The 25,728-nt window shown below is 41.8% G+C and overlaps 1 protein-coding gene across 1 annotated transcript in view; it reads right to left on the reverse strand.

Annotated features, from left to right (window-relative positions):
- The window catches only part of LOC102695384 (zinc finger protein 609), a 108,139-nt gene that overhangs the window by 14,584 nt on the left and 67,827 nt on the right, over positions 1-25,728 (reverse strand). Inside the window, exon 3 of the mRNA XM_069190760.1 lies at positions 6,732-6,957. Within this exon, the coding sequence (XP_069046861.1) occupies positions 6,732-6,957 (226 nt within the window). The remainder of the gene's footprint in view (positions 1-6,731; positions 6,958-25,728) is intronic.

Below are 25,728 nucleotides of genomic sequence, written 5' to 3' on the forward strand. Positions count from 1 at the left end.
TCTTTCGCAATGGCTGCAGGCCTCGGGCCTCACTGCTGTTTGAGATCTTTCCCCTGGAGGTGACCTGCATTTGCCAGCTCAGCCCTCCCAAAGTAACAAGAGTCTGCAGTGAGGTAACGTGTCTAATGGCACAGGAATGCTTTGCTGGCAGCCTGTAGACTAATTCACTTTTTATTAGCTCAGGAAACTTCTACTCCCCATCCCCCTTCCCTGTGCGCCATCTCCTTTTCTGTAACGCAAAACCTGTTCAGCTTTCAGTTTGCTCTGCGGTTGCTGTGGGCTGCCTCGGCACCGTGCCAGCCAGTGGGTGCAGGAGACGAGGGGCGGTGTGCACTTACAGACAGCCACACACACACGGCCGTTAGGGCCTTCATAGACACGCAGCAAGGGCAAAGCATGTGTTCAACACCCCAGTCCTGCAGCACTGTAAGTAAACAAGGCTTTTCACCCCCCCTGGGTCCTTCTGTTACTCCAGACAGCCAAGCACGGGCCTGCGGGTCCTCAGCTCTAGTCTTGCGACAGATTACTCCTTTTTGAAGGGATTACGGAGAGCAGGGGGGTTCAAACGAGAATAAAATAGGTGAACTAACAGATTTAGACCTCTACAAAACGTGCCAACTGTTTTTCTTTTTACAGCAGGAGACATTTATGCATAGGGGGATAGCACTTCCAAGCCATAAAGACTGTAGGCAGTCTAAAGTATGAAGGCAACACTGTCCAGTCCAGGCTCATGAAGGGTAGGACTGATAGATTCATATCGGAAGCCATGTAAAGTGACTGAATTTAATATTGCACCCATCTTACTTTCCAAACTTAGCCTGAGTGAGGCTGTAAGATCTTACATTTTCCAACCATCCAACCATTTGTTCCTGAAGCTTAAGCATGTAACATTTCTACTCACACTCTAGTACCAACCTAAACACCTTTATTAGCACAGCACCAAACAATCTTTAAATTACTTAAGCTAGTTGCTTTGTAATGAAAAACGTAATATATATATAATATAAAATATATAAAATGTGTGAAAGGGACAAAACATAAGTCCTATAGCACCTCTGTTGAATACCTACGCGTCAGATCACAGATTGTAGCATTCTTGGACTGTGTGCACAAGGTGAGTTAGTATGTGTATTTGCCCATTTCTTTTCTGACTTGTTCTTTGTGTTTCACTTGTTATATTTTAATGTCTGTTTCTGCTTAAGATTTTGACTTGACCTTTTTCTGGGAACTTTTTCAGTCATACTACATTGATTTTCTAAAGCTCACTGACAAGAAACATGCAGCCGAATCAGAAGAATACTATAAACACCAGGACTGCTGGACTGAAGATATCCATTCATACCAGAGCTGGACTGCCTGTGAGCAACTGTGCACCAGATCTTGTGACAAGCAGAGAAGGAATGTTGATAAGACACAAATGTACTCGCTTGTCATGGGTGAATGGTTTCTAAGATTTTCTGCAGATGCCCTCCACTGTCTCAGAGAATCCAGCTCGAGATTTACCCACATAAGAAAAGAACCCCCCCCCCCCCCAGTGTCTGGGGTCACTAGAGGAACAGATTTTCGGAAGCCCTCCTTCTGTTAAACTCATTAGAGCTTCCCAGATCATACTGGCTCAGAGGAAGACGGTCGTCTCTCTGGTTGGCTCAAAAATAGCCAGCTGCCCTAATGTTTTTGAAGTGAAAATGGGCTTTTGTTAAAACCTCCCATCCCCTAGAAGGAGCAAAAGCCGTATAGTTGGCAGGAAAAAAACATGTTAGACCTTCATCAAAAAGCTCTTAATGATACTAAAAATTGACAAGATCTCAGCAGGCTGGACCCTCAGGTCACCAGCTACATCTGCCCATCAGGAGTTTCATTAGGCGGCTCAGTCTTCACTCACAGCCCCCCTGCAGCACCTGAACGAGCCAAGTCTGCAGGCCAGCAGTCTGTTTACTGACCCCTACAGTCCTGCCACTGTGGTTTTAGTCATTTAATTTTATTTGGACAATGCCTTTTCACTTCACTGCTGGCTGGCAGTCAACGCTGGTGACGAGACGGATCTTTGTCATTTCATACACACTTCCAACTGAAACAATTACCAGTACCAACCGTTAAAGAACGACCTCCAGCTGAAAATAAGCCTTTTCCTGCTTAATTAAAAGGAACAGTTTACGTCATCAGCGGCACTCTTTCTATTTTATTCATGACTTATTGACTAATTTAAGATGTGTTCTGTGGGATTTTTTGTGTGAAAAACAGGACTACACAACACCCTGTTTGGTGAAACACACACAAAACATCCCTGTAGCACTCGTGTAATTCCTCTGGCAAAGAGGTTAGTGAGAATGGCCAAGCCCAGCTAGAATAAAAAATGTAAATAAAAGAAGAAAACTGCTTTCCTAATCACAGGTTCTTCTGGAGTTTTTAACTTGTGCGACTACTGAGGCAGCTGTGACTGGTTTTCCAAGGATGTCTAGTTCAGACATAAGACCAGAAATCAGCCTCATGGGATTAAAACAGAAATTTGCTCCTTACTAAAATGAAAAAAAATCTTCACACATGGTAGATCCAAAAACATGTTTCAAGTTTAATGCAGCAAAAAGGTGGTGGGAGAGCTCCCTTCTCTTTATTTTACAGAGAACTGTGATGTTCAGAAACCGAGCCAGAGATTTCTTTTGTAAAGCTGTTGGGCTGGAAAAACCGGGAATGACTCTGCTCTCACTTACTGTCTCACACCTAACATAAACCAGGAGCTTTAAAAACGAATCCATTTCGCATTTCGCTGAAACCTTAAGCACTTACAGAGCTGTGGAGGAATGGGCGCGAGTTAGGATGAAGGCAGTTTCTGACACGTGCAAGGCGCTACTCAAATTTCGACACCTTGTATCGATTATAAACACATGCTTCTGCTGTTGCTTTTTATGAACATTTTTTTTTGCTGCACACTAAAAAAATGAAGATGTCAACAACGGAAAAATTGGGCCTGCCTCTGGCCAGAATCAATTTCCATTCCAAATCTGTCTTGTGTGGCTAGCTGCGTGCGTTCTGGAAAACAGCCACATCCACCACTGGAAAGAAACCAACTGTGAGTGAGAAAGACCAGGACAGAGGCCTAACCACAGGCAGCACAGTCGAACCAAACTGGCCTCGTGCCGGGCAAGAGTGAGTGCAAGCAGCTGTGAGATCTTCCATGCACTCTCGATGGGTTCTGCCTTTTATGTATTTTTGTGCGTTATCGCTGCCAAAATATCCATCTTCATTTACACTATTCAAGTACAAATGGGGAGGTTGAGAAGAACCAGTCGTGCCTTCAGAACTGCCTGGCGAGAGCCGGGTGTCTGATTTAACACAGGAGTTCGATGCACGTTTTCAAAAAAGCACAAACGTTTTCGACGTCTGAAAAAATCTACCTGAACTGGACTTCCTTTATTAAATATTTTAACACGCAGTGTAATAATAAAGAAGGACAGAAAGCTAAATTCCCTCACTCCTTACCCTTCAACTTCAAAGGATAATAAACATTATATACATAATAAAACCTGAAAAAGTACTGCAGCTCCTAAACAAGTTGACTATAATGGCAGATGCTGACACCATTATTCATGACTTTTCTTGAGTTTTATACTTGCTAAATTTGGACCAAGATTTTTTTTTAAGACTGGGCAGATCAAAGCAGGCACACTGAGCGTCATGAAGAAGGCTTTCACTGGAAGCAGTGAGCCTGGAAACGTGTCAGGCTAACGTTTTATAGCAGCAGCATGCAGGCCTCAAGAGCGTTTATGCTTTATGAACATGCCCTTCTGTCCACCTGTGAGGACAATCATCTTCAAAAGTCTTGTTAACATCCTTGCATCTTCCAGACACCAGCACCTACCACTCTTCCTACACAGCAGCACTGGCCAGTTTGTGGGACTGAACACCTGGGGCAGAGATGAACTCAGTCATTATTGACTGCTCAGATACAGAAGTCCTCCTTCAGCCACAAACCATTGTTTAAATACTGAGTGCGAAAAGACAACATTTTGGGAAAGGACAAATATGGCACTGCTAAAAGACAAATTCACAGAAAAAGGGTAAAATCGTAGATTTAATTAAATCAAACACCTGGAACCTCAAAAAACAACGTGGCAAAGCAAAAAACACTTCTACAATACACAGGGGAATCAAAGGGAGTTCCGTCTTTTCCTGGTCCAAAACAACATTTTACATCCATTTATAATTAGATTGGTCTCAGACCTTCTTTTTAAACTGAGTGCAAGTCTAATGTTCATTCCCTCTACAGGTCCTAGACTGATACAAAATCATTATTCTTTAGATTAAAAAGCAAAATCTCTCTATTTCATTGCTTTCCTAAAGATCTGTGAAATTGGTTATCAAATGATGTAGCTTGAGGATTGGTTGTCAAAACCCCAGAAAAAGAAGATCTCCTAATAGGTACACAGTTATAGTTGCTCACTGTCTAGAGTAGAACTTCACTGTGTAGAAAATGTTTCTTTGTGGTATGGAAAGCAAAACTAAATTCAGTGTACAGCTGCACCTGACAAGATGCTCAAAATACCTGGGAGGAGGATGAAACTCCATGTGGCTGAAACTAAAGCCTAACAACCCATCACTTCTATTACTGCCAAAACAGCAGTGTGGGCTGAATAAATCAAGACAGCAGCAAAACTGCAAGTTCACTGTGCCACAGGATTCGTAGTGAAGTGTAAACAGGGATTAATGTTGTAAATGTATCAAATGTTTCCCCAACACTTGCAAAACCCTTGAATATTAAACTAAAATCTGGAACCCTTTACAGTATGAAGATCACAATACATAGTATTTTTTATCAATACTGATCATGTTTCTCTCCCTTTTCAAAAATACAGTAGAACTATCTATCTGTGGTGATCTAATGTGACGGTCCCAAGATTTCCCAAGATTTCAACAGTCGCCCCCTTTGCGGAATAAGTCCGAAGATGTACAGCAGGCCTGCTCCGTAAGGATAACCCATTCGGGAGAGGACTTCTACAGGTGGACAGTGAGGTTGAGACTGCTCTCTCACTCACACTCACACACTCACACACCCAAGTCAACTTACTAAACGTGTTGAAAAGCGGGCGAGAGAAAAGCATGCGGAGCGCGTCAGCGCCTTTCCCCGGCGGACGGCCTGCTCCACTGCAGCCTGAGCGGCCCCGCACCCCCACGCCTGTCACCGAGACGCCAGGTCCTGGGGGGAAGACACTGCCAGGCCTCACTCCCCCACACCACACACGGACCCCCTCGCTGCCAGTCAAAACCCACCACCCAGGGCAGCGAAGCAATCCCTCCCACAGGGGGCACGGGGCAGGCCCAGAGAAGCCCAGGCCTGGTGTCCACCATGCTGACGTCATGGAAAGCTGAAGTCTCGCAGGGAGCAAAGCAGGGTCGCTGGCTGGTGGCCAATGCCTTACATACAACCTCTCTTGTGCCGAGCACCCCTCCCTCCTGCTGCAGACCCCAGTGCGAAGACAGAAGAGGGGCTGCCTCTCGCACAAACACGAGTGCCCGGATCTGCGCTGACAAGCCTCAGGCTGGGGGCAGACTCCGAATGCAGAGCCTGTGTGCAGGCTGAAGGATCCCACTGCCACGTTCTTTGAAGATTACACACTGCGCATATGATTTACTCAGACTGACCAGCATTAACATCTTTTGTCTTAGCTATACAGCATAACAACAACAACGACAAAAAAAAGAAAGATAATACCATAGGATTACATAAGACACCAGCCGGTCTGTTAACTTCTAAATTCAGGTTCCAGCACTGGGAGTCTCTCCAATACTACCCAGCTCTGCTGCACAATTCACTTGCTTTCCCTGTGGTGCACGACACAGGGCCGAGGTACTGGCGGGTGGCATTTTTAAAAGAAGCCTAGTAAAATCACTGGAGCCGATTCCAACCAAAACAGATAAAAAAAGACAAAGGGTTGTTGGGGCGAATGAAGTATGAGGTGACAATGATCTTCCTACAATGAAAAGCAATTTACTTGAGCTTAGCAGCACATTACAACACAAAGACAGTCTGCCTGCCTGTTCCAGGAGAGCTGCATGCATCATCTCCTGGAAGCACACGTGAGTGAGAGATATGGCTCATGTGCTGCTCATTTTGAAGGAGACCTGCTGCGCTGGTGTTGCCCACAATGGTCTATCAGCTCCATAGGGAACCTTATCGTCTTCCTCGAGCCACTGCTACAGCAGGAGGTGTGTACCACACACTCTAAATCTTAAACTGATATAAAGATGCCATATGGCAATTTTTCTTTCAGTAGTTTATCAAAGCACACTGACAAAACCGCTTCTAAATTAGATTTATTCTCAAACATGACTTTTAAGAAGAATTACATCTGTAAAATTCAGTTTAACACTGTAATATTCCGACGTTCGACAGTGCAGATCGACGAACATCTGCTAAACAATATGTCACCCACTCTCAGTATTGAGAGATTATCAATTTAGAAATCTGATTTAGTTACCATTTACGTTTCTGTTCATAAACCCAATTAGGATTATATAGTTTGCCACTTCAACCATTTTCTGAAACCACCTGGAACAACCTCCTCTGTAATAAACAGATGACAGACCCAAGTGACCATTTTTGTTAAAGGATTCTGAAGCAATACATCAGAAACTTAGGAGCAGAAATAGATGGACAGACCCAGCTGCCATATAGGCACCTCCGTGCTTTCCTGCCAAGCCAAAAGGAGTAACCCCCCTCTTCAACGAGCACTTACCATCCTCTGTTTCCTGCCAGACGATGCCTTCCAGGTTGACACTGGTCCCGGGTTCACAGGGTCCCAAGCATTCGGGCTCTGTTGCCAAGGCAACATCAGAGGTGTTGACAGCCACTGAGCGTGTCCGGACCATGATCTGCTCGCAGGGGGAGGCGATGTCATTGTTCCCAGCTGGAGCCAGGAGGTGCAGCGGGGGAGGGGCAGGGGTGGAGACCGGAGACTCCATCTGCGGGGCACAGAAAAACAGACCCACCGGTGGTTAACCTACAGCACCACAGCAGAGGAAGGCTGTAAAACCCAATACTCTATTAGGACTCAAGTCCCCCTCCTTGACTGGACTCGGAAGAAGAACAGCTTCATCACAGTTTTGTCATATACTAGCTCTATCCAGTAGGGTGTTTAGGCGTTTAGGCAGGATTCTGACTTAGAGGCGTTCAGTCATAATCCCACAGACCACTGGCTCCTCAGCCAAGCACACGCACCAAATGTCTGAACCTGCGGCTCCTCTTGTACTGAGCATGATTACTATTGCAACAACACATCATCAGTAGGGTAAAACTAACCTGTCTCAGTAGGGTGAAAAAAACAAATGTTCGTTTTGACAATGACTGCTTTTTGACATGTGAACAACTGCAATCTGTACCTGTTTCATCATCTTTTGGCAACAGAAACAATGCTTCTTTTATTCCCAAGAAATCCAAATGGCCCCTTTCAGCTGTCTCACTGCTAAAACCAGAAACTGAAAGTGAATGGAGGACAACCAGTGTCTTCCCAAATGAATGCCCAGACATTCACAGATTCTCCCTGTGTGACCTAACCCAGCAGATGCTGCGGAGCTTGTTAAATGCTGAAGGCCAGCGTGTGCAATTTTCAGCTGACCTTTCTGAATAATGAAGCACAATAAGATAATATAACACCACACACCCTAGAAAACTCTCATTGTGTCTCAAGACACGAAACGTTTTTTTTTTACTGCTGCATGTTACACCTGAACAGGTCACAGTGACCAAGACCTCAAGGATCATGTGTTTCTAGAAAATGTAAAGAAGGCAAAAGGAACAAAAAGACAAAAGAGAGGAATTTGTCCCTGCAGTGGTTCCTGAAAACAGACTCTCGCTAGAAGATTTTCTCATAAGTTCTGGTATGACATTCATTGATTTTTTTTTTACTTTTATAAGCTAAAGAGATCAGAAATGTTTCCTAAGAATAAGTAGTTAACACTTCCTTGATGTTATGGTGAAGAGTAGAAATAAAAGGTAAGTGTCAGGACACAGACCTTCATTGCTCAACTTGTTTTCCTGACTAGAGAGCAGGAATGCACACATGTAATGTGGGAAGTTACACTACCAGACAGATACAACATAAACAAAAGAGTCACCATGGTATACAGGAACAAGACTTTCTATGATGAAAACCGATTCACTTAACCACTATTGAGGTGATCGGTGATTGTTCTCGACAAACACAGCAGCTGTGTGGAGTCAAGGTTAGGGCTCTGGGCTGGTTGTGTATTCAACTCATGGGTGGAACCCTGCTGTGGTACCCTTGAGAAAAGTACCTCACCTAAATTCAACAAAATACCTCAACAAAATCCCCAGCTGTATAAATGGGTGAAAGTGTAACTCACTTTGGATAAAAGCGCCAGCCAAATAAATTAATAACAGCTAAATATACAATACAGGAGCCTTAGACACCTAAAACAAACCAGACATTTTGGATCCTGTGAATTATGTTCTTTAGCCAATGAAGACAATCTTGTGCCACATTCCCAGTTCTAGACAAGGTTTATGAACTTTTCTGCAGTAAAAAAACAACTTCAGAAAAGAGGGTAAAATCTTATTTTAGGTTCGAAAACATGACCAATCTGAAGCATCACTCCTTCCAAAGTCATAATAATGTGATGTGCTGTTCTAGCACTACAGCAGTAATACGAACATTATTTTGCTTTTCTGGGGTACACACACGAGGGCTCAATGATCAAGGGCAGCAATGCGTAACATAAGAAAATGAAAACGATTGCCCCCCCCAATCCCAGAAAATGTTTTCTGAGGTATTCTGCTCCTATGGACGACAAGTGTCTAATTCTGCTATCCATAATGCACTGTAATTCTGTTTCCACTTGGTTATCGCAGTGAACTGGCACGAGAACAGAGCTTGCCTTTGGAATGTGGGATGAGAGAAAGTGCCTCTAATATTGACTTCAAGACAGAAGAGAAAATTTAACTACACGTACTTGAAATAAGCATTTACTCAGTAAACCAAGTAAATTAAAGGTGAAAAACAGCCTTTGTACATCATTAAGCAAACAAACTTAAGTGGTAATAGGTATGAAACAGTGGATAAGGGATGCTTGATGTATTGAAGTATCATGTAGCAGCTGCCATGCAATATTAATACTCAGAAAATTCACCGTCTTACTCAGTGAAAGTCTGGGTACATTTCCCAGAGTACTCAGGATATACTTTCAGTTTCCCTCTGACTCATACAGAAACCTCTTTCTTCCATGAAAGGGTTAATGGTTTGGTGTCAGTTTACAACAAGAATTACAGAGGCTGGCTGCCTGTGAAGCAGAGGAAGCAGGTAATCACCCCGCAACAAGCCTGCTTTCAATTAGCAGCCTGTGAGAAAGACCCAGGCATTGAACTGGGGTCAGTGAAAGACAAAGAAGCTCTCCACACTGTGGGTGATATCTACAGGCTCCCACACCACAGCCTACTGCTGTGTCTGCATTCGTCAGACAGTCACAGGGCATTCTTGATCCAGACATTCCTGCACAATGGCCTGACATTCTCCGCATTCTGATTTTTTCCCATTTTATTTAGGGAATTTACTTTTATTTCTAAAAAATACGTCACATGCGTATTTCTGTGTTTATAGACGTTAAAATTGAAAATGGGTTTTGTGGGCAAGCCACAGAGGTGGGGTGCATGCTCTATTTCACCACTGCATCACAGTTTCTTTACCAAGAGTCTGAAGGGCTGTACACAGAGGCCTCACCCTCCCAGGCAATCTATTTTGGCAACCTGCGAGACACACCACTTGGGGCACAGCATCAGACAGGGCCTCAGAAACCCATCATGCCCAGTGAATTTACAGCGTGGATGAAATCAGTCCAAACCGAAAACAAAAGCCCAGCTCACTTAGGAGCTCTACTTAAAAGGACCATCTTCAGTCCATAACCATTACCTGCCAGGTAGCCAAGCTGCTTCCCGGCTTCACACTAAAGCGACACAGTGATGCTCTGAATTGCAATCCACAAACAACACACAAACTCTTAACCACTTCAAAACGTGGTCATAATGCTTCCAGTCCCTCCAGTTCTATTGTAATAAACTCAAGAAGAATCTGCTCTTCTTTCAGGCAGAAGACCAGCTCTCTTAGGGAAGCCTTCGCTTGCCGGTGGTATATGATCACCTGACCATTCAGCTTTGACCACATGCTGCAGGACATCCTCACAGGCTTCTGAAAATGTAGTGGAACATTACCCTCCAACTCTAATGTCACTGTTGACTGGCTAAAAACTGACAATCAGGGATAAATTCATTATAAATGTGCTTGATCATCTGTACATTGGCAAACTTCTCGTTTCAGTTAATCTGCTTCTGTAAGTGTTGCTCTTTAAGTCTCCATTTTAAACATATTTACAGAAACGACCACAAAGTCTTAAATTTAGGGTTCTTACTAACCCTAGTTATTCCCAACTTGGCAGACTGAAACCCATTGCCTGCTCCATTTCCAGCTCTATATAGCCACAACTCTTTCTGGATTTACCAAGGTCTAGCATGAAGTAATTGATTTTCCCTACAAAGTGTTCTAATGGGGTTTGCCTCCACATAAAGCAGAGTGGTACTGTTCAACTGTTTAATCTTCAGATCTTGTGGATCCCTAAGTGGTACCAGGATTATGCAAAGTTAAGATTTTTTTGTAAAAAAAATTGACATTAATGAACGCCTTTTCGTCAAATAAAATATAACTGGAAATTTAATTTAAGCATTTCACAAAAGCTCTTTTTAAAGTTGTTTAATATTACCAGTCAAAAATGTGTCATGCATCTTTTGGGAGCAGAATGGCAAAATACACAGGCAGCTGCAATACCATAGAGCTGCTCCTAACAGGAGAGGATAAGCAACAAAATGAACAATGAATTAAATGGGGTCACTTTATACTGTCCCTAAAAATTATAGTGAGTCTCACACACTATGCACAAACTAGGTGAGTCAGGCAAGAAATCCCCACACACACCCCATGAGGAGGAGCAGGGAACCAAACTAGGCCCTCCTGGACCTGAACAGAGTTTTGCAATAGGTCTGTTTTGATTTCAGATTCAGCTTCAAGTTTCCTCCTTATCCTTTGACCCATTAGGTTTGCTGGTTTTATTTTGTACAAAAGCCTTCTTTACCCATCTTTCCAACAAGACCATAAGAACTGAAAGGTAATTAATTTGCCTACCTGCCTTTCCACTCATTTTCAAAGCAAATGCTATCAAGAGCTTTTTTGTCAGAGTTGGCAAACACGGGAAAGGCAATAGAAACTCAATTGTTATGTGTGTGGTAGTGTCCCTAAGGTGTTTACCTAAAGCAACAAAATCCCTAATGAATTGAGACAAGAGTAGGATCTCTAATTACAGGAGGTACAGCTGCTTACTGCAGCTAGCGGAGGTTTTGAAGATGGTCCTTCAAGGCTCTTACCTTTAAGGATTTTTTTTAAGTGTTAGAAAGTATCTGACGTAATTAGATGCTAATGTAAAAACACAAAAAAGTCTTTGAATCATGAACATGCCCCCTAGGCAACCACAAAATAAGCTATGTTCAAAGAGAATGTGGTATTTTGTGGTACCTGCAGGAAATCTGCAAGAGGGACAGAGTATATTAAAGGCTTGTCTAATTTATAAAAAAAGCCAAGCAAATGTTATACATGTTTGTATAAGGATGATGGAACATTACGAACTGACAAAAAGATGTACAGCTCTCACTCCTACGTAGTGTCAACACAGCACAATAAATGAATTTCTCAGTCACATTTTGAGGGTGGTTTCCAAAACTTAATTTTGGAAAATTATTCACCAAACAATTTTTTTTTAATTAACTGAGCTTCAAATATGCTCAGTTGCAAAGCTGAGTAGTAAGGAACGGTACAAGAGGATACAAGCACTTTTCTGTTATACAATAATAGAGCGTCACTGGATTCTAAAATGAGGAAATTCTCTTGCTTCCCTATGAGCTGGTAGTCGGCAGATCTTTTGTGCAAGATGAGCATGCCTGTTATCAAGGTGATCAGACAAATTCGCCGTATGCCACTGTATAAGTGATCCACCATTTTAAAGGATTTAAGTCTTGGTGTTAACTTGCTGTTAACTAAAACTGGGATTAAGAAGTTGAGCTCAATGGTTTTAGTCAGGATTATGTTAGGATTGAAGTCTGAAAAGTGGTGACAATTCACAAAATACAGGTTCCTGACACAGTATGGCCAAGCCTGATCACAGAACGTGAGCTTTTCAGTCCCAGATAGTAAAGAAAAATTTTGAGGGAAAAACAACCAAGAGGTATTATGGAAAATTTATCAGAAACCAACTAAATTCTAAGTTTATCTCAGAAAACAAAAACATTATTTTACCCTTTACCCCGTACTGATGCAAATCTTTAGCAGAGCCTTACATACATTTCCCAACATTAGACTACATGCTGTACAAATGGTCAAAAAAAGTTCTGTTTAGTCTGTTTACTAGAAAAAGTCTCCTGAAAGAGGACTGGTGGTCTTGAAAGGTGTGGAAAACAAAGAGCATCAGTATCCCCTTTAACCCACAGTCGTACACATAGTCAAAGCCATGAAACATTTAAAGATCGGGCTTGTGCATAAAGTTAAAATCAGTCAAGATAATGTAAAGCAATGAGACTCAAGACAGGGAAAAGAAAGATGTTTTCCTTACACAAATAAACAATGAAGTCTTGGAAGCTAAGAAAATTCATGTTAATTAACAAAAGCCATTCTAGCCTTCTTCCATTTTTTTTTTAGTCATGACACTTGAACTCTGCTGTCAAAAACACTTTCCTGAGAGAGGGGCGTTCAAGAAATGATGTAATTCCCAAGAGCTCAGCTTCCAATGTCTGCATTTTTCAATTCCGACGGAGTTCCTGCATATCCTACTATAGCTGACTGCGAGAATGATTGAGAGTTCAAAAGTGCCACGCATCACGTCTCTGGCATCCAATAACAGCCTGTGCGAGCTGCTGGGAGAAGGAAGCCTAAGGCCAGGATGTTCTCAGCAGGGCCAGAAACAACAGTATGGAAATACATCTGTTGCACAAGTGGCCATGTCTGCACAGCGCAACAGGAAAGAGAAATTATGCTGGCTTTCATGCATTCCTAACGAATAGTGCTGAAAAGCTGAGAGCTCGCCTTGGGAAACGCACAGGTCTGGCTGTTATAACTGAAAGACACGTTGCAGAAAAAAACTAGATCTACGAGAAATACAGTACGATTCCTTGCGTGACGACAGCATGAACCTTTATTCAAATACAACAGCAAAGGCAGTTTTATTGCGCAGTTACTCAACACAGGAAACAAGAACGAGAGCACGTTTTAGAGCATTTACCTTTTCGTGAATTTAACCATCGCACTAACAGTTTCCACAGCATCAAGAAAACTCCTTTCATTACATTTTCAAAACATATAAACTAATTGAAATAGTACACAGAAATACTCCCATCCCAGTCTGGAATATCATTATCTTACAGAGGATGAATTATGAACATTGATGACAAATGCTTGATAACTAAATTCAAATTCGGACAATAAATTCCACTTACTATGAGAGAAACAGAATACCCTTATTTGTCTCTACAGCCCCATTAGAACAGTTAAGGTTGCCCAAGGCCCTATATTGGACTGCTGCCCTCCCATGTTTTTGGCATTCAGGAAGTCACAAGTTCAATCGTTTTCACACAGTTTTCCCCAAGAGGCCTGCCTAGTAATAGGCTCAAATTTTCTTAATAGCTTTGTTTGCTTTTTCACTATACCACTAGACCCTTGATTTCAGATCAGGAAAGCCAACTGCTGAGAAAAATGCCAACCTCCCTTATTTCTTTTTCAATTTAGAATTTGGACTTGCTTTTTATGATACAACCACCCAGTTTGGAAACCAAAAATCCTTTCTGGCTTTGCTCAAACCAACAATCCCTGTACATCACAGGAAAAAGGCAGAAAAGGACAGAAAGTCTGGGGGAGTGCCACTGGGCCTGTGGGCACCAAAGTCACATATGCCAGGAGCTGAGAAAACTCCAGATAAATAATCCTAAACCAACTCCCGATGATGCTCAGACAAGAGCAAGCTCTGGGGTGGCTCTAAACTCCCTTTTTGAAAGGAATGAAAACAAAATGCTACAACAGGAAGACGGTACTGTGCCACTGCCCATGTCAAATATTATAAATGCAGGTTAAAGCTTTTTAATGATCCTGCCTCATGATCAAGGGATCCTTTGATTTATTCACTCTAAGTGCTGCACTTTGCAAGCTGTGCCGGAGAGAAACAGGACATCTATTTCACACAGATGCCAGGCTAGCAGGGGGACGCGGCTATTAATCACAATCTAAGGGATCAGGTGTAAATCTCCGAGCGCCTCCTCGCACTCCACCATGTCCAGCACGCCACCTTCACTATCGGCCCCAGCAAGCAAGCCAATCTGTCTGCTCGCGGCCGCTCGGAACAGTGACAACCACACTGTATGTGGCTCCAAGCTCGTCCGCCTCTGTGGGAACAGATGAAGAAACACCTCAAAAGGGCAACCTGGTCCTCGCATCAGCGTGGCCAACAGCAGCACATGGACTGCGATCTCCATACAGATCTCTCTACAAAAAAAAATAGTCCTTCACACTCATGTTATACTCAGTGAAGTACAACAGGACTCCTGGCCAACTGTCAACTTAACTGAAAATGCTTTTGGCTCTTGTTAGGTCTAATCATGTCAGAAAAATCAAGACGTCTCTGGATACAGAAGCATCCCATGTCTGAATTACATGAAACACCCTCTCCTTTAATCTGGACAAGAATGGCAGGTCAGCCTTGCTAAGCAAGTCATTTTTATGCTCAGGAATCTGAATTAGACCCGTGTCAACTAAATGGTGGGCTTTTCTTAAAAATTAAAACAAGAAATGCACTACATCAACAAAGCAGAACTGTTATCAGCCATTTTAAATTACTTCAAGCCAAAATAGTTCTGTCAAAGTTGTGACTGGTCACACAGTTTGCATTGAGCTTTCACTGGAACCTCACAAGCCTGCTCAAATGCTTAACAGGAAGCAATCTTCTGGGCCTACAGCAAATCAAGCTGTAAGCACTGCATCTCTAATTACAGAGTAGCTCTGATTAAAAATTTGATTTTAGAAAACCAAACACTGCCTTTAATTCAGTTTCCTTGGCCCCTGTAACTTCCCAGACTGACCACATTTGAGGTCCCAAATTGAAAGGTGCCAAGCAGCCAAAACTGGTATGGATCATTCATGACTGCCACTGCGGCTTCGGAGATTAGAAACCAACACGACTACAAGTTACTCTGCGAATCAAGCTAGAACTTCCATTCTGAGGTTTTCTCTACTCTGTCCTCACAAATCGTGACTAATGCTGTTGTCAAAACAAAACAACACAAGAAAAACCGCTGCCAGTTTACTGTAACCTCACGCTAGCTGTGGTCTTTTAATGACAGGGAAGACTGCACCTTTGGAAACGGAGGTTTCCACAAGGAAAAAAAAGGCAGGGAGACAACAAAATACATGTGGGGAAACATAAGTACTACAAAATTCCAGCCGAGAGGAGAAAACAGAACTGTTTAAGAGTGAACGCTTCAAAATATGTTTCCTGTAGTATTAACATTGCCGCAGGCCTCGATTCTTCTTAACAGCAGTTCGATCGATCTTTCTGCTGAGCTGCTGAAAACACTGGAGTTCAGTGAAAATTGAAAATCTCAGAAGAAAAGGTGTTTGAGGGCATTGCAATCTGCATGGGAATTAAACAGCCATCTATCCATTTTCCAACCTGTTTCATCCAATCCAGGGTTGCAGGGGAGCCCCAAAAAAAGAGCCATGCAGTTTTTCTCAGCTTTACAAGTACTGAGTTCTTAATTAAGATTGTGCTGTTAATATTTTATAAACTGGACATTCCAAATATAAAAACACTTTTACTTAATATCTGAAGTAGACTGTATCTACTAGGTGAAAAGCTTGTCATGAGATGTTTTGAGTATACTGAATAAAGGAAGCCAATGTATCTCTTATTACTGTCTTAATCCAATGCCTAAAAACCTATCCTGTCCTTGTAACTATACTGATGCAACCACAAATGTATTCAGCAGAACATGAAATATTCTCATCTACATTAATGATAAAAAAACATTTTTACATGTGCTTTTTGTGTTTATGGTAAAATATTATGGATAAGCCTATTGCCTGCAAATGCACTTGACGTGCACTTTAAAAATAACACACAGTGAATATAACTGCCTCCCACCACCCACTCCAAGTGTGGAAAGAAAGGTGAAACAGCTTTCAACTGTCTGTGCACAGGGTATGTCTGTTCACTGCTTTAATGTTGCAGGTCGGGCAAAAATAGCACTTGATTCACTGTTCACTGGCACACATCAAGGGGTGGACTTTAAACCCAGCCACCCAGATAGGACACAGGACTGTAACCCTGATTAAATCAGACAAAGAGTCTGCGCCTAATTCAATCCAAAAAACGCAATCATTTTGAAGAGACATACAACATCACAACCACGCATTCTTTTAATTACACTAAATGCTGTTCTTTTGAGAAGGATTAAAATACAGCAAAGTCTAGCTAGAGAAAAACAGCTTTTTAAAACATCGCATCCCAGTGGCGTAATTACCACTAAAAACTCACCTTTAAAATATACTATGTTTTTAAAAATGGAGACGGCACCTGTTCCACAGGCTGTGTACTGCATGTTATATTCTTATTGAGCAAATGGGCTGTTTTGGTGAGGCGACCACACTGAAGGCAGGAATAATGCACAAAGATCAGTGTCTTATGTCAATGAAAGCCTCCTTCCTAAACAGAAAATGATGAATGCATTTTTGTATGCAGTTCATAACAGACAGAAAAATGTATCAAGCGCCTACAGTTTAAACAGGGGAAACCTGACAGAAAATGCAGGCAGCTGAATACATTTTCTGTAGGGGACAAGAGTGGAAAGCCGACTATATCATATGGCTTTAGGGTCTGAATTTCCTTTCATCTCCTGGCCCTTAGCAACTGCATCAGGTTGCTGTTCACCTGTTGCTAAGAGGGAAACCGCTCAGTGCCCATCCTCCATCACTCACAGCTACATCAACAACAACACAAATCCTTGCATAGTATTCAAACAGACATAAAAATGAGAAAAGATTATGAGGGAGACCACAACAAAGCTATACAATAAAAAAAAATCAACCTGAGAAAACCAACACATCTGATCTTCCATAGAACCCAGCGAATACAATTAACCACCTGTTTGGCTCAAAAGAAAAGCGATCTGAGAGGCGACAGAAAATGCTTGGCTTTACCTGAAGAGGAGCCCTTTCCGTTTTCAGTGCTGAATTCACTGTATGTCCTTTACAAAAGAGGATCCTCTCTCACTACCTGTGTAGTGAATGAGAACGCAAGAGAGAGAGTGGGCTGAATAGCAGGTAGTGGTAGGGGGATTAGGAATTTCCAGGGGGAACAAGGCCACTCTCGTCTCATCAACACCTGTAATTTACCAGCAGCCAACAGCTGAACACGGCAAAGAGTAGCTATACGGAAAACAACACTTCCCAAAGCTAATTGAGCATGGCAAGGTGTAACTCGGCTCACAGGTACATTAACCCTTTCAAGCACCACGGGGGGAAAATCTATTTTCCCACCTTTTAGCATTGAAAGTTTACAGCAAGACCTGTCTTTTCATTCCAACATGACGAACAGTTCTGTCTGTCTGCTTACAAACCTTTAGAGATTAAGACAATACGGACAGATCTTAAAATAAAAAAGGGAGAATTCTAGTTCAAGGTCTGTATTAAATCAGTAGTTTTTATATACTTTATAATGGTTACGGTGATGCAATAATGCTGATCTTAAACAAGAAACCATCAACCTATAATAAGAGGCTTTTCTACAACCAGCTGCTACTGAAAAAGCAACTGGATGTCCACTTGTTAGCTACTCTTACATTTGCACCAAAGATATTTTTAAAAATGCATTTCATTTAATTGATGACTAAACCTTATACATCTGATGCCTAAGGTCACGTATTCATTCAGTATCTTGCAGTGTATTTTTAAACCCAGCCATTGTCCTTTACTGGGACTGGGTACCAACTCCCGTGCCATTTCAGCTTCAACTTTCAACAATGCAACACATCCAGTATGGTCATCGGGAGATTCTACAACAAGGTCTGAAAAGGTTTGTGGGACAGGAAATAAGTCTCCCACTACTGAGACTTTTACCATTATAGTTGTCAAGAGAACAAGTCATCCAAATGCAGAGCGGTGCACAAAAATTAAGATTAAAAAAATCACAATACTCATTATGCATCAAAGTACTGAAAAATCATCAAGGATTTGCCTATCCCTCTTGTGGATGTGTAGAAGTAGAGCACAGTGAACCTATTTTCAGAGAAAGGCTTCATTGGATCCCTGTTCTGACAGTAAAAACAAATTAAAACCGTGTTAACAGGCACTTACACAAACCAGATGTTCTATAACTTTATGCATTATTTCAGTTAGAGGCTATTATTTCGACCTAATATTTAACCCATGTGTTTTTTTGTGATGCGATTAACAGCTGCCGAAGTGAGCGCTTTTCTTGGTTTTCCCCTATGCGTGAAAAGTGGCACTAGACATGTCACAGAACAAGTTTCCACCAGGTGATTTGTTAGCTGCAAGTAAACAGTGACACCTCTCATCATGATATACAAACAAGAAAAAAAAAAACAATCTGGTGTTTACTGAAACTCTCTGCTTATCAATATTCAAAACTACAACTAAGGCCAGTGAATCCAGCAGGTAGCATGTTTTACTCCTGAAAGGGCATGTGTCCACAAAGCATTGCGCCACTGTTCCACAAATCACCTGATGCATTATATATGTATAAAAACAGGAAGTGCATGATATACATTACAGTACTGAAGTGCACAAAGTTTCAAAGATATGAGTGAAAATCAACCTTAACCCCAATCCCCTCCACAACCTCAGAAAAAAAAACCCACTGTTTTCTGCCAATGCAAGCAGCTTGTAAAAGCCCAGTTCAAATCTGCTGTGATAACTACAAATAAAATAAAAAACTTGACTGCAGCTGTACCTTCCCTCTGAGACTTGGCTGGTTGGCCTACCCCCAGCAGGTGTTAAACACACAATTCTCCGGATCGGGGCAGGAGCCTGGCCCCCACCCCCACCCCCTGAACAGCTTGGTTGGGCCTGTGCCTGGCATTGTGCGACTCCCAGCTGGAGGGGGGGGGACCCGCATTGTGAGGGGCTGGGGGCCCTCGCCCGCCTGCTGAGGAGAACAAGCTGCCTCCCCCCAGCGACTGCGCCGACCTGAATTCTTCCACTGCTGGCTGAGAAAAGGGAAGTGCACTCGCTGCCTGCGTGGGAAACAGGCTCGGCAAGAGTGCTCTCGCACTGAGCAGGAAACATCTCTCTCACTGCGGCGCGAGAAGATCTCTGTTCACAGTGTCATTCCGCAGCAAGTGGGGAACATCTGGTTTTCTGCTTTGGGAAAACCTTCGTCAACCCGTATGTATATATATATTTTTTTGTTCTGTCCCATACTCCACTCAGGTCGTCCCTGCACCTGTCTCAGAGAAATCGGCTCTGCAGGCCTTAATCGGTGAAGACATTCCCGCAGAAATCTCATGGCTTTGGACACATTCCAAAAGGGAAAAATGAAAAGAAGAAATCACTTATCATTTACGATAAGCGCAGGGGAGTACAGCAGTGTATTTTCCGAAACCACAAAGTGATACAGGACCAAAAAAAAAACAAAGAAAACCGAGAAGACCATCTCTGCTGGTCTAAAAGTTTCACACTGAACTCGGGTCCTTTGATCTGTGCCGTGGAAACTACCGGAAACCCCTCCCCCACCTCATCCCCCTCCTGACCTCAAGTCATTCCAGAAGCATTTATTACAATAATAATCCACATTCTTGTCAAGGTCACCTTTTCCATTTCTAACTGAAACCCTGCGCTTGGAATCTGACAACTGTAAATCCAGATAAGCTGCCGAGGGCAGTTTGAGGATCTCTCTCACAAACCTACTGCTTAGTCATGCACTGTATGTCACAATTTTTTTCTATCTTATAGTAAGGCCAAAAACGTAAATCACAAAACCACACTATACATCGCCTCATGACATGGCTGGCTTTGGACACCGAGCAGCAAACACACTTGTGTCTTGCACAAACCAAAATCTCTCATTTCCAGGATCAGCTCAGCAAAGCATAATCATGTGGAAGTCTAAATATTTATTTTAGATAGGATTTTTCCAACCATACTCTAAATGAGATTTACAAACTGTACGGGTGAAAGAAATCTGTAAATGTATTCCACAGTCCTTTGTAATCCATTCAAATGATACTCCACTACATACATCTATCATTTTTACTATTCCAAGGATTATTTCAAAGACATTCATTATGGAGATTAACAGTACACCACAAATAAATATAACACATGGAGAATCAATTTAATCACTAGAAAATACTAGTAATGCCACCCTTTAAATAATGCACTCACTGTTTTTCCTCTCTTTGAATGAATTTGCCAGAAGATATTGGCTTTTTGAAAGATGTAGGAGGAAAAGTAATGTAAAATATGAATAGTACCAGTATTTTTCCATGCTTAATATATGATCCCTTATTTATCTTTAGAGGGCTATAATGTAACACAGTGGTGTTGGACCTTATATCACCTTACCAGTCGTACTGTACTCTCATTCTTTATCCGATTTGAATGAACTGTGAAACCTTACTTTGAATTTGGCAGAGCTTGGCTTGCACAATATAAAGCCCTTACATCAGTTTATAGTTCCCTTTGAGGGTGACTGAATGGTGCTTGCTTTGCTGATAAGATTCTGCTTAACCTCTGCAGAAGGAAGTGATAATCTGTACTGAAATAAAAGTCTGATAAATTTCTCTGTTCCTTCTCAAGTCACCCCACAATTCAACAGAACTGCCTGCTTTGGAAACAAAAAGTGTTTCTAGAGGGCAAGAGTGTTTTCACTATATCTCAAGACTTGCAAAACAAGTTGTTATTCTGCTGGTGCTATTTCCCGGGAGACCCCCACCAAAAGCTATTTATAGAAACGAACCGTCTTCGATTGGGCTTCCTGTGCGGCAGCAACCCCCCTAGTGGGCGGGACTTCCTCTCACAGAGGGTCAACAGACAAGCAGCTGTACAGAGGAACCACCTGCCCAACCTGCACTCGCATACAAACACATCAGTCAAAGTCGGCCCGGGCCCAGCTAAGGATTTACCACTCCATAATAATACGTTTCAGCATTTTTAAAAGAAGAGGTCAACTAATTCTATAATAGATTCTATACTTTAGTAGGTTTAATATAGTTATAATATAGTTGATATAGTTTTCATTTGTCTCTGTTCATATTTTGTAAAGCCCAGTATGTATGTGAATTTAAAACTTTCTTGTTGCAACATATTTATTGAAAATACGTGTCAAATATGAAATGGAATGTTTTTTGAAAGATCAAATCACTACACTTAATTTTACAGTAAAAGCTCACTTTCAAACACATGATATAAAAACAGTGAGAGAATTAGGGGAGAAAATTAAAAAACAGTAGTTCTAGCAATTTGTGCACACAGGTTATTCAATTCATATTTTGTAATTCCACATCTTGCGATCTAAAAACTGCTGTTTAATTAATGGATGGATAACTTTAAATGTGGTGCTCTGGAAGTTAAAACAAAATGTTCTATATAGACCACTATTTTAAATGTGTTCTGTAAGGGATTAAGGACTGATTATCTGCGTTTTTCCTGCTAGTTGTAGCTGTAAAAAGCTGCAAAAGAAGGCAGAACAGTCACATACTAAAATAACATGTGGAAGGACAGTGATCCCTCTGTGTAAGAAGCTGAGCTCAACTCCAGCCCAGATTACTGATGTGCCCCTCTCAACACACAGAGCCCCTTCTTCCAGACACCTCCAGGCTGCGATCTGCTCTTCTCTACTGGCTTGCTTACATGAGACTTATTTTGGTCTTTAAAATGAATTGCTAAATGGGCAGCGATGCAGCCCAGACTGCCCAACAGGACCCCTGACAGCTGCCCCATAAACAAGGATCTTTACAGCAACCTCACTGTAGACTACAGCAGCCTCCTGTGCTGCACATGTGACCTGGCCACTTTTACAGCCACGAGGGAGGGAGACACACCTAGAGGACAGTACAAGATAGCAATGCTTACTATTAATAAGATTAAAGACTTAAATATAAGCTCTTGGTGTTTCGTGTGGAGTTATGGCAATAAACAGCTCATTTTCATCCCATTCATACCATGACGTTGCCCGTACATGTTGTATTCAATCAAAAAAAAAATCTAAAGAACCTTCTTTTAATGCTGAATCGTGATTCATGGACTAGAGTTCTGTGGCAACACGGTTAAATTAGGCAGTACAAGTATAAACTGGTGTTTTGATTTTTTTTCCATCTCCAAGCACTGATAAGTAACACACGCAGGCAATGAGAACAGATGAACTTCACATGCCAAGGAAGTAAACGGCATTAGGTCGTTAAGCTATGTTCATCCAATAACTGCAGTCCTTATTTGTCTGAAGAATCTCCCGTTCCACATGAAAGAAACACTGGACGTCAATGAGGAATTAATACCACATTAATCACGGTCTTTAGGGCCAGCAATGAATCACAGCGTGCAAAGAAAGAAAAGAGGCTGAGAAGCTGACCACAAAACAGTTTAGAAAGACTTTAGGAGTTTATATCCACTTTAGACCATTATTTTGTTTATCCTATTATGCATGACCATGTTTATTGATTGTTATTTCTATTTATTTTACTTCTGCCTGACTTGAAGTCTTTAGCAAAAGTTGCTAAGTTTAAGAACACATGAACGATGACAAACAAGAGGTGGCCATTTTGCCCATATAAGTGATCCAAGGACTTCGTCCATCTGCTTTCCGAAAGAAGTCCGGGCACCTATCCCCAGCCACACTGTGTAAAAAAGTACCTCTTGTTCTCAGAAAGAAATGTACTTGAAGAAGTTCCAATACTTGTATCATAGTCTTATGTTGTCCAAAAGTAAAGAGACAATTATTTTAACCTGTCAGTGTAAGAGTATTTTAAATCAAGGAATGTATCCGGTTTCTGTTCTCTGGACTGATTGAAACATGCAATACATCTTTTGTTTTTGCAACACAGTGACCAAAGATACGCATGTACAGTGTTTCAAATGAGGTCCTACCAGTTCATTGCACAATTTAAAACACAGCCCCCCTTATTTAGCTTCTACATTGCAATATTTTGCTTCTTGCAAAAATTCTAGAACGTGCTGTCACACTTCAGTTACATAACCACCTCATCACAAGCATCCTTTTTGAACCCCTCCAATCTGGCTTCCATCAACTTCACAGCAACTGCCCTGGTCAAAGTCACTAACGATCTTCTAATAGCTTCTGATTCTGGTTCTCTTTCTATACTCATCCTTCTTGATCTCAGTGCTGCTTTTGACACTGTTGACCATAACATCTAACTCTCTCGTCTTGAGACTGTGTTTGGAGTTTCTGACACTGCCCTCAATTGGTTCAAATCTGACCTCACTAATCGCTGTCACTTTGTCTCTCTTAATGGGTACAAGTCTGAAATTGGTCTTGTTAAGTCTGGTGTTCCTCAGGGCTCAATACTGGGCCCCTTGCTCTTCAGCATTTACACGTTTCCACTTGGTCAGCTTTTAAGACCACATGGCCTCAGTTTTCATTTCTACCCTGACGATACTCAAATATACATCCATACCAAACCTGACACTGATGTGGCTATCTCTATTCTATCTAATTGCATCTCTGACAAACATTTGGATGACTCAAAACGTCCTTCATCTTAACTGCGACAAGACTGAAGTCATGCTTATTGGCACCCCCATCAACTTCGTAAAGCCAGTCCTGTAACCCTATCTGTAGATGGCTCTGTACTTGAGCTTCAATCTAAAATGAAAAACCTTGGGGTTATATTCAATTCTGGCTTAACATTCGACCCACATGTGCAGCATATTGTCAAAACATTTTTTTTCACCTTAGAAATATCGCTAGACTACACCCTATGCTATCACTTACCGTGGCTGAAAAGCTGATCAACATTTGTTCTCTCGAATTGACTACTGTAATGCTCTACTCGCTGGGGTACCTAAATCTACTTTGAACAAACTGCAGTATGTCCACAATTCAGCAGCCAGAATCCTGACCAGGTCTAGTGCAAATGATCACTGCTCAATGATTATTCCTATCCTGGAGTCTTTGCACTTGCATCCTGTCAAATTCTGTGTGGACTTTAAAATCCTCATGCTCACCCATAAGGCTCTGCATGGCTTGGCACCTCAGCACCTGTCTGAACTATTATCACTATACTCCCCACCTCGCAACCTTTGCTCTTCTAATTCTGCTCTCCTTACTGTCCCCCAAGCCCGTCTACATTGTATGGGTGACAGGGCCTTCTCCTGTTATGCCACAAGCTCTGGAACTCTTTGCCCAAGGATATCAGAGAGTCACCTTCTCTAAACTCCTTCAAATCCAGGCTCAAAACCCTCTTCTTGAGAAAAGCCTTTACTGAACTGGTTCCATTCTTCACCCCTCTGCTCTTCTTAGTACCACCATCCACGGTCTCCTCTATATATTGTAATTGTGTCTTATCTTGTGTATTCTCCTTATTTATTGCTCTCATTCTGTAAAACACTTTTAGAAACCACCTTTAAAGGCGCTATATAAAACGTTTTATTATTATTATTATTATTATTATTATTATTATAACATTCCATTTGCATTTGTATTGCCTTCCCACATTGCCTGGAAGACAAAAATAATGCACCAATTGTTTTTCGGACACCTAAGCTTGTCTACATTAAATGCTGTTTGTCTGGTGGTTGCCCAGTCTTGTATTTTGTGTTAGTCATCTTGGATTACCTCTGCAGACCTTAAAAAACGTAGGTCTTTCCCAGATAACCTAAGATGGAGTTTTACAGGAAGCCATCTACTTGACATGATTTTCATGATCACAATGGAGAGATGAGATGCCTATAAAGCCTCCTGTCATTTTAAAGCCAATGTAATGGGAGCCCTTACTAAACTAGATGTCCTCCCCAAGTGCCCTTCAAACAGTACTACATCTGGGGAAAAGGGAAAAAAACAGCCTCCCTCTTTAAAGCTGACTGTTTCCTCTGGCGGCTGGATCTCCCTCAGTACACAGCAATCACAGTGTGATGACCTCGTTAGTTCAAGCACTTAATCTGCTAATGCCTGATAAAAATAAACCCAGGGATGGCTGCCTCTTCCCCAGTCACAGCTGCTGCTATAGAGGAAGCTCAGAAGAAAGGGCTGTGACAGCTATTCACACCAGGATGGACATGGGAAGAAAAGAAGGCAGGCAGGCAAATAAAAAATAAAACATTGAAATGGTGATCTCTTGATTTTATTATAATAAAACAAATGTAAAAGAGACATTTGTTGGTGCACTTAATTTTCTCATGCATACTCCACAGATAAAGAGTCAGATTCAGGATTCGAACCCAGGTTTGTGAGGCAGCACCACTTACCACTGCTTCACTCTGCCACTCAAAACAGTCATTTATCCCAAGGAACTTAAAGGATATCAGGATACCAACTCCTGGGTGGATATGTGTACAAGCACAAATGATGAAGGTTTACAGCAGCTAATTTCACTTAATCTGCACATGCTGTTAATGCAACATTTGGCCAGTGTGAGAAAACCAAGAAAGGGAAAAAAAACAACTAAAC

Source organism: Lepisosteus oculatus, chromosome 5 (genome assembly GCF_040954835.1).
Source record: "Lepisosteus oculatus isolate fLepOcu1 chromosome 5, fLepOcu1.hap2, whole genome shotgun sequence".
In the NCBI taxonomy this organism is placed as follows: Eukaryota; Metazoa; Chordata; class Actinopteri; order Semionotiformes; family Lepisosteidae; genus Lepisosteus; species Lepisosteus oculatus.